This window comes from Primulina tabacum, chromosome 6 (genome assembly GCF_025594145.1).
Source record: "Primulina tabacum isolate GXHZ01 chromosome 6, ASM2559414v2, whole genome shotgun sequence".
NCBI classification, from domain to species: domain Eukaryota; kingdom Viridiplantae; phylum Streptophyta; class Magnoliopsida; order Lamiales; family Gesneriaceae; genus Primulina; species Primulina tabacum.
The window spans coordinates 9,379,563-9,390,175 of NC_134555.1; the positions used below are offsets into that span (position 1 = coordinate 9,379,563).

Genomic DNA, 10,613 nt, shown 5'->3' on the forward strand with positions numbered 1-10,613 from the left:
CATATTGCGTCATGGAGAAAGTCGTCTTCACGGGCAAAATGCGCTGACTTAGTGAGTCGGTCCACTATAACCCAAATAGAATTCGATCCTCTGACTGACCTCGGTAAAACAACCACAAAGTCCATTGTAATATTCTCCCATTTCCACTCTGGGATGGGGAGTCGCTTAATCAATCCTGCTGGCCTCTGATGCTCTGCCTTCACCTGCTGACAAGTGAGGCATTCAGACACAAATCTGCGGATGTCTCTCTTCATCCCTGGCCACCAATACAAAATCTGTAGGTTCTTGTACATCTTGGTACCTCCTGGGTGAATAGAATACGGAGATGCGTGTGCCTCTGTCAGAATATCCTCTCTGATCGAATCAACACTAGGCACCCACATTCTACCTCTGTATCTCACAATACCATCAGACACTGTGTAGAGTACTGTTGCATATTTTCTTAAATGCCTCGCAAGCGCACGATGTCAAATTATAGTAAAATGCAATTTTGAGTGCAAGTGTCGATCCCACGAGGAGTGTGTATAAAAAATATATCAATGCTTGTAATTAAAATAGTCCAGACTACATCTAGAAAATTCGTAAGAGAATTGGTTTGTTAAAAACAATTAAAATGCGAATAAACAATAAATCGAATTACCGAGTGGAGAAATATCAGTGATAGAAATTATCTAGAGGACTGATTTCACTAAGTTTCTACAATAATTCTCCTGATTGCATTTAAATTCCTGAATTCCTATTATTTAATGGCCAAGAACACTTACGTATTTTATTCCCCATTTCCCAAGTGACGAATAAATGTATCAATCAAACTTCGATTCAATTATTCCTAATAAACATCTAAGTTTAATTAATAAATGCAATCAATGTTCTTACCTAAGCCTCGCAAAAGTTATACGCCTTCCGAACGATATAAACATTCCACGATGTGCCTCTAGTGATCTATAATCCTAGTCCCTCTCCCGAGTTGTAGAATTAATCACCACATACAATTTATGGCCAGTAAGTTGCAATGAAATAAGAGTAGAGAACACAATTAAATAAAACGGAATCCAATCATAAAAATATCCACGTCAAATCATCGTATAGACAAAGCTACGTCAACCTCTAGAGTGGAAATTTAGTTCATCACGAAATCCAAGAGAAAACAAGACATGTTTGTGATTCTAGACATCGCTACGCAATAAAATAAAGAAACAAAAGAAAATATAACAAATCCGAAGTGTCGTCTCTGTCCCCAGATCCGTCGTTCTTCGTATTTGTGGCTGTTCTTCACACTCTGAATCTTCGTCTCGTGTATGCGCTCCGTTTCTCGCTTCTTTTCCTTCCCAAGATGGTGAATTTTCGTGTAATTTCTCTCCACGGCGGCTAACCCCTTTCTGACCTAGACGATCGCGCTTTTATACTTTTTCTGGACGCGGCGCGCGCGGTGGCGCGAGAATTGGCGCGGTGGCGCGCTAGGTGCTGCTCCTCTGGCCATGATTGTGTGCACGCGGTCGCGCATGTTGTCGCACGGCTGCGCGCACACATCTGGTCACTCGCTTGTATAGGTGCCCGCGCGCCTGCTCGTGAAGTGGCGCGGTCGCGCGCACCTCTCGGGTCATCTTCTGCTTCTGTGCGCGCGCTGCTGCGCGAGATGTCGTGCGACCACGCGCAAGCTTCTGCCCTTGTGCATTATCTGTGCGCGCGCGGCTGCGCGTGAAGTGGCGCGACCGCGCGCGCCTTTCTGGTCTTGGCAATATTTATACTCGCGGCTCGGTTCTGTTTTCTTGGTCCACTTGGTTTCGTGTCCACTATTTTCTCCATTCCTGAAGTGACAACAAAAACAAACCAAAAACGCGTAATTCTGTTCGAAACAAGCATAATTCAAAATGGATTTAAATGTAACTTAAGTGCAAATCTTGCACTTATCAAACCCCCCAAACTTGAACTTTTGCTACTCCCGAGCAAAATAAAATAAAAACAGGAACTCAATTAACAAGTAATGAAACTCTTAACAGTCATGGATTCGCAAAAAAGTTATATTGGCCTCAGACTTATCTATTTTAATGTAATTCATGATTTCCCAAGAGTCACGTGTGTGTGTGATATGTCAATGTTCGTTTACTCCATCGACTGCTCAAATAGAGTCATAATTCCCATTCACCTTACAGAATCAAGAAATCCTCAGTTTAGTTCAACTCACACTTCATCAAAATACAAATTCACATTAATAGATCACATATGACTTTATTAGTGATTAATTGGCTCAATGAATATTCAACGAAATTATACCAAAGATGAAATCACATAATGAGATGCTTGCAAGCAAGTGATTAAAGTCTATACTTGATGACTATGTTTTTCAGGTATCCATAGGCTTGACTTGAACAACTTTTCTCCACTAGTATATTGGATAAATGTGACAAGGTTAATAGGTCTTGTAGGCTTGTAACGTTAGGCCACGGCTCACGGCTACAATAAAGGTATAGGAAATCAAAATTTGAGAGAAGTAATCAATTCTTCATCATTTTCACTATCCTTTCATTCAACATCACTTCATTGTTTTTTTCCTCATCATATCCTCCATTTGCCATATTTACTTTCTTGCTCACCACTTTTGATTCATTCTTTTCATTGTTTTTCTTCTTCCTCTCCTTATCAACTCCTTTTTTTTTTTAAACTCCTTTTAGCACTTTTAACTTTTTCTTTTCTTTTCAAGGAGTATTTGAATCATTACAACACCCATGAACTTATTTCTCTCAAAATTAGGTACGATAGTAAATGTATAAGCTTCATTAGGTAGTCGTTGTGGGAAGTAGAATAAATACAAGTGGGGGCTAATTGTATGTCATTGACGTACACCACTTGATTTTTTTCAGTAGGCTCAAAATGGGACACTAGGGATATTTCATTTTCGTATGGTAGGCTCGAAGGCTTAAAACGGCTCCAAAGATCGCCTAAATCATTCCTATGTCACATATTATCCGTATTTCGCCTCGAAAAGTGTTCAAACAAGTTCTAGACTTCCGTCAATCCAGTAGTCAACTCATACAAACCAGCCATATGCAATTTTCAATCAAAATGATATCCGAGGTAGGTATAAAAGAAATTTTAAGCATCTCAATCACTTCGAGGCTCAAAGGGCTACAATTGACAGTTAGACAAAGAACACAAGCCCAAAGATATTGTGAAAAATTGCATAGATCATTTCTATGTCTGCAAAAGTGTCAATCAATGTCATGCAAGATTTACCAAGAATCGGATCTCCATCGTCTATTTAGCATCACAGGCATGCAACTTGTCTCTAAGCAATGATAGTATCAACTAACATGACAGTGCAGAATAATTGTGACTCCTAAGTTATCATGAACACATATATTTCAGGATCGCAATTCAATTTTTCATCATTGGCCACACATTTTACTTATCCATGACTCTACCTAACAAGTTCTATCATGCAATAAAAAAAAATCAAATCAAATTAACTAATACTACGCAATAAAAAGAAAACTAACGAACAAAGCAATTGAACCCCCCCAAACTTAAAGTATGCATTGTCCTCAATGTATAGAAATGAAGAACATGACAACATATACCTCGCTCCCAAGTGTCAGAACTCGGGGCTCGAGTCATCGTTCGAAGCCTCTTCATCATCATCATCCATGGGCTGCGGTGGTGATAGAACTGGTGGTGGGTACTGTGGTGGCCACACTGGATGTGGTGGATAGGGAACATCCGCGGGTCCAGTAGGTGGGAAACGCTGGGAGAGCACTGATGTGAAGTCCATCATAAAAGACATGAAGGTACTAGTAGTGTGTCGGTGTTCAGCTTGCTCTTGTCGTTCGACCCGCATATCCTATTCCATTCGGAACATCTTGTCTCGCAAACTGGATCGAGGGATCGATGGTGGTGGTGGTGGATTGCGTGCTCTGGCCCTCTGGTTGTACTCTGCTCTGGCCTCTTATCGTCCTATTTCGTCTCCAAAGCACGAACGGGTGACTTCATATGCCGTGATTGGGCCCTTAGGTTTCAAAACCTGTTCGTCTGCGCCCCATTGCACACCGGCATGAAGACATAGTGCAGTGATAGTATGTGGACAAGGCAGGCTGACAGTCATAAGCCCCGTACCAGCACGCATGATAAAACTGTGAATGAGCTTCCCAAGATCCACGGTCTTCCCGGTCATTATTGCGTAAATCAACGCCACTTTATCCTTTGTAATTTCTGTTTGATGTGATGAGGGCATGATTCGTGATAGAATGAAAGATGTCCAATGGCGTGGGTTACGGCGTAAGTCAGACTTCTTCATAGTGATCGGGGAGCCCTGATTCAAGCGCCACTCTGCACCATCGATGCATAGGGTCCTGATAATCGCATCGTAATCCATAGCCCCAGTAATCAAATCAGTATACTCGTCATTTTCATAGCCCGGCAGATTATAGATTGCATTAATGGTTGCTGAATCGAAATATACCAATTGTCCTCTGACCAAAACTCCGTAATCCTCGTGTTTGATTCGCAGATTCGCATAAAATTCCCGGACTACAGAGATAACCGCATCTGGCGGTGACTGGGCTATGTCGACCCACCTTCTTCGCACAATTTCCGCATTTACAGCGCAGTTCAGGTATGTCAAATCTATCCCTCTTTCGTTAATAATCGACCGAGACAAAGTGCTTTCGTAAACTTGGAATGCTTCCTCGTTCCAAAATTTATGAGCATCATAGGAACGAGAAGAGGAAGCCCCAGCCTTCGATTTCTTTCTAGGCGGCATGATTATGAGCACTATCCACACTAATAATCAACAATATAGACACAAATCCACCAACAATTGCTTGAAATCTGAAAAGTAGCCCAAATGATAACACGTAAAAGAAACTGTACCCTTGAGTGTAGATAATTAACCGGAGATGATGCTCGGCGGTAGCAAGTGGCGGCGGTGAGGGGCGTTGACGGCGGCGGCGTGCTGCTGGATGTGCGGTGGCGGCGACGGCTGAGTGGAGGAGCGGCGGTGGTTGATTCTTGCAGGTGGTTGTAGGAGATGAGTTGTGTGAAGGTTGTTTGTGTGAGAAGGAGTTGGATGGAAGTTGTGGAGGAGAGGAATAGTTGAGAGGAGAGTTTGTGTGGAGAGGATTTGAGGGAGGCGGCTATTTTGAGGGGAGGAGGTGTGTGTGTGTGTAAATCGTGAGATAGGGTTTTAAATGAGGGGTAGGGACGCGGCGCGCACGGTCGCGCGAGAAGTGGCGCGGCCGCGCGCGAGCTTCTGGATACCTGCCAATAATTGAGTGCGCGCCATCGCGCGTAATATGGCGTAGTCGCGCGTGCGTATCGGGTTTCCTTCGTTAATGATGTGCGCGCGGTCGCGCGAGAACTCGCGCTGGGGCGCGAGGGCTTCTGTTTTTTTATGGTCGATGGAGTGCGCGCTGGAGCGCATGCTGCTGTCCCTTAGCCCTTTTTTTTTTAATAAATAACCTGCAAAAATAAAACGATTCAAATTAATACTTAAATAGCGAAAATTAAAAATATTAAATAAGAAATTGAAATAAAATAATGAAGCAGAACGAATGCGAAAATAAATAAATGCGGGTTGCCTCCCACACAGCGCTTGGTTTAACGTCATCAGCTCGACTACTAGTCCTGTTCAATTGGGTTCACCCAGACTAAGATTGTCAATATTCCTCACTTCAGTTCCATAGTATGCCTTAACCCGCTGTCCATTGACCTTGAAAGTTCGTCCATCACTGCACTTCAACTCGATGGCCCCATGAGGATATACTGTTTCCACTACAAATGGCCCTGACCAACGTGATTTCAGCTTACCAGGAAACAACTTCAGACGAGAGTTGAACAGTAGTACTTGTTGTCCTGTTTTGAGTTTCCTTCGGACAATGATTTTGTCATACCACTTCTTAGTTTGCTCTTTGTAGATTTTGGCATTTTCATAAGCGTCATTTCGGAATTCATCCATCTCACTTAACTGCAGTTTTCTTACATCGCCAGAAGCTTTCAGGTCGAAGTTCAACTTTTTAACTGCCCAAAATGCTCGGTGCTCCAGTTCTAGTGGCAAGTGGCATGCTTTCCCAAATACTAGCCTATAGGGAGACATCCCAATAGGCGTCTTGAATGCGGTCCGATAAGCCCATAACGCATCATCCAACTTCATAGCCCAATCCCTCCGGTTGGTGTTGACAGTCTTTTCCAGTATTTGCTTAATTTCCCGGTTGGATACTTCAGCTTGTCCATTCGACTGAGGATGATATGCTAGTGCCACTTTGTGCTTCACATTGTATTTAGCCAAAAATGAGTTGAAAATTCTATTGCAAAAATGCGTACCTTCGTCACTTATGATGGCTCTTGGCGTTCCAAACCTGGTGAAGATGTTTTTATGCACAAATTTCACTACAACATGAGAGTCATTAGTATTGGTGGCGATTGCTTCCACCCATTTCGACACATAATCAACAGCTAATAGAATGTAAGAATTACCAAAAGAAGGGGGAAAAGGTCCCATGAAGTCTATACCCCAAACGTCAAAAAGTTCCACTTCCAAAACTTTTGTCAGTGGTAGTTCGTGACGCCTAGAGATGTTTCCTAACCTCTGGCATCTATCACATGATTTTACTAAAGTATAACTATCTTTAAACAAACTAGGCCAATAGAAACCAGATTGCAATACCTTAGCTGCTGTTCGTGACGCTCCAAAGTGTCCACCATATGGTGAAGAATGACACTTCTCCAAAATTTGTTGGGCTTCGAGACCCTCCACGCATCTCCTAATCACTTGGTCAGCACACTTCTTGTACACAAATGGGTCATCCCAATAATAAAACTTGATATCATGGACAAACTTCTTCTTCTGATGATAGCTCAAATCTGGAGGAAGGGTACCACAGGACAAAAAATTTGCAATATCATCAAACCAAGGAATTACAGTGTTTACCTCAAAGAGTTGCTCATTCGGAAAAGTTTCCTGTATAGCTCCCTCTTCTTTCTTCTCCTCCAGCTCAAGCCTCGACAAATGATCAGCTACCTGATTCTCACTACCTTTTTTAACTCGACAAATGATCAGCTACCTGATTCTCACTACCTTTTTTATCCTTGACCTCAAAGTCAAATTCTTGTAATAGCAAAATCCACCTTATCAAGCGTGGTTTTGCATCTTTCTTGGCGAAAAGGTAGCGAATAGCTGCATGGTCAGTGAAAACGATTACCTTTGTGCCAATCAAATAAGGCCTGAATTTGTCGAAGGCAAATACTACTGCAAGCATCTCATTCTCGGTCGTAGTGTAATTCTGCTGAGCAGCATCCATCGTGCGGCTTGCGTAGTAAATCGCCCTAAACATCTTGTCCCTTCTCTGGCCTAAGACAGCGCCCACTGCATAATCACTTGCATCACACATTAGCTCAAAGGGCTCCTTCCAGTCCGGCACTATCATGATCGGTGCGGTCACCAATGCCATTTTGATGTTCTCAAATGCCTGCAAACAATCATCATCAAATATAAAAGTCGATTCTTTTTCAAGTAAATTACATAGGGGTTTAGTGATCTTAGAAAAATCTTTAATAAATCTACGATAAAACCCCGCATGTCCTAAGAAGCTCCTTATTCCGTTGATGCTCTTTGGTGGAGGACGTTTTTCAATGGTAACCACCTTGGCTCTGTCTACCTCTAATCCCCGAGAAGACACTTTATGTCCAAGAACAATGCCCTCTTGGACCATAAAATGACACTTCTCTCAACTAAGAACTAAGTTCTTATCCTGGCATCTCTGCAAAACAAGGGATAGGTTATGTAAACAATGATCAAACAACGAACCGAATACCGAAAAGTCGTCCATGAAGACTTCCATTATTTCCTCCACCATATCTGCAAAAATGGCCATCATGCACCTCTGGAAAGTGGCAGGTGCATTGCATAGCCCAAACGGCATTCTCCGAAAAGCAAACGTGCCATAGGGACACGTGAAAGTAGTCTTCTCCTGATCTTCTGGCGCTATAGCAATTTGGTTATAACCTGAATAACCATCTAAAAAACAATAATGACAATAGCCAGCAAGTCTATCAAGCATTTGATCAATAAAAGACAGTGGAAAATGATCTTTACGTGTGGCATTGTTTAACTTTCGATAATCAATACATACTCGCCAGCCAGTTACAGTGCGAGTAGATATCAGTTCATCATTTTCGTTTTTCACCACAGTTATTCCACCCTTTTTTGGTACAACTTGTACAGGAGATACCCAACTACTGTCAGAAATAGCATAAATCACACCAGCATTTAGTAATTTCAGTACCTCGTTTTTCACAACCTCTTTCATAGCTGGGTTCAACCTCCTCTGGTGATCCACATAAGGAGTATACGACTCCTCCATCAAAATTTTATGCATGCATATAGTGGGGCTAATTCCCCTAATATCAGAAATCGACCATCCTAAAGCAGTTTTAAATTTCCTCAATACTCTTAATAATTTATCTTTTTCAGTACAAGTAAGTGAGGAAGAGATGATTACCGGATACGTCGACTTTTCACCTAAAAATGCATAGCAAAGGTGACTTGGCAGCTCCTTCAATTCAGGGGAAGGAGGTATTACCTTTGTTTGCTCATTTACCTCCAATTCTTCAAGCGGTGTATCTTTTCTCCTTTCTTTCTGCAGTGCCTCAAGGGCCACCCGTTGCTCTTTTACTTCCCAATTTTCTTCATCAATAGCTCCAGCAGCACCTATCAAGTAGCTCTCCAAAGGATCTCTAGTTCCTGCATAATCAAGGGACATACATGAGTCTAAAATATCAATGCTTTTACAAGTGCTTGCCTCATTTGACTCTTTCATGGCGTGATAGATATTAAAAACGACAGCTTCTCCGCCAACTCTCAAGGTGAGTTCACCCTTATGCACATCTATCAATGCCCTTCCAGTTGCCAGAAACGGTCTCCCAAAGATTAGTGGAGCATCGTGATCTTCCTCCATATCTAAAATCACAAAATCAGCAGGAAAAATAAATTTATCTACTTTTACCAGTACATCCTCGACTATCCCACGTGGATACGTGAGACTTCTGTCTGCAAGTTGTAAAGTGATAGTAGTTGGTTTAACCTCTCCAAGCTCCAGATCCCTGTAAATAGAAAATGGCATCAAATTAATACTTGCTCCTAAATCACATAAAGCTTTACTACATTTAGAACCACCAATAAAGCAGGGAATTGTAAAACTCTCTGGATCTTTTAATTTCTGTGGTAGCTTCTTCTGCAGTATGGCGCTACACTCTTTGGTAAGGTTCACAGTCTCAAACTCCTGTAGCTTCCTCTTCTTAGACATCACATCTTTAATAAACTTTGCATAATTCGGCATTTGCTCCAAAGCATCAGCAAATGGTATGTTGATGTGTATCTTTTAAAAATCTCCAAAAATTTTGCAAACTGATCATCCAATTTCTTCTTTTTGAATCTCTGAGGGTATGGTAGGGTCGGCTTATATACCGGAGGTCGTTCTACTTCAACTTCTGTCTTGGATTCATCAGTTTTACCTTCTTCAACTATCTTTTCACTTTCCACTCTCTCTTTAGGAATCTGTACATCCAATTCCTTTCCACTCCTCAAAGTGACTGCCTTGCACTGCTCTTTTGGGTTAACCTCGGTGTTACTAGAAAATTGACCCCTATTCTGATCTCTCAATGCGGTAGCCAACTGTCCAAATTGAGTTTCCAAAGATTTCATTGTGGCACCCATATTTCCCATGTGAGTCTCCATATTGTCAAGGCGAGATTCAGTTCGTGTCATCCTCTTGCCGGACTCAGCAACAAATGTTCCTACTAAATCCTCAAACGAAGGCTTTCCCTCTCCCTTTGATGTATTGAACCCCGGTGGAGGATTCAACACATTTTTGTTATTTGCATAAGAAAATTTTTAATGATTTCTTAATCCTGGGTGATAAGTATTAGGGGGAGAGTTACCTCGATATCCTCCAAATCCTCCAAAATTTCTGTTGTTGACGTACTGAGCTTCTTCAGGAATAGATTGTTCTTCAGCAACAGTCGATGGACTCTCAGTTTCTGATATGCTCACTTTGTTCATAGCTGCGAGTTGTGTGGTCAGTGCTGATACCTGTGCAGTGAGTGACGTAATAGGATCCACAGCATAAACTCCAGCTGTTCTTTTTACTCCTGCCCTTTCAGACGGCCACTGGTAGCTATTTATTGTCATCTGTTCAAGCAAGTCATAAGCTTGCTAGGGAGATTTAGCAAAGATCGTGCCACCAGCTGCAGCATCCACTGTTCCTCTTGTTTGCCCATTTAGACCGTTGTAGAATAATTCGATCTGCACCCAGTCTTCGAAGCCATGGTTTGGGCACTTTCTCAACAGCTCCTTGTATCTTTCCCATGCCTCATACAATTGTTCAAAATTAGTCTGCCTCAACGTGCAAATCTCAATCTTCAACTGTGCAGACTTTGCAGGGGGAAAGTATTTTGCCAGAAATTTTGTCGTCAGATCCTGCCATGTCGTGATACTTCCCAAGGGAAGTGATTGGAGCCATCCTCTAGCTTGATCCCTAAGAGAAAACGGAAACAAACGTAGTCTAATAATATCATCAGGAACATTATTAATCTTTACCGTATTCGTTATCTCCAAGAAGGTC

General features: G+C 42.0%; 1 protein-coding gene across 1 annotated transcript; it reads right to left on the reverse strand.

Moving 5' to 3' along the window:
- Positions 1-5,623: 5,623 nt before the first annotated feature.
- On the reverse strand, positions 5,624-6,145 carry LOC142550017 (uncharacterized). Its single transcript, XM_075659261.1, has one exon. The coding sequence runs from the start codon at positions 6,143-6,145 to the stop codon at positions 5,624-5,626; it is 522 nt and encodes a 173-aa protein (XP_075515376.1).
- Between the last annotated feature and the right edge of the window lie 4,468 nt (positions 6,146-10,613).

What these genes read in the sequence shown, in the direction of transcription:
- LOC142550017 (XM_075659261.1), bottom strand. Translation starts at nt 6,145, where the DNA reads ATGAAGTTGGATGATGCGTTATGGGCTTATCGGACCGCATTCAAGACG.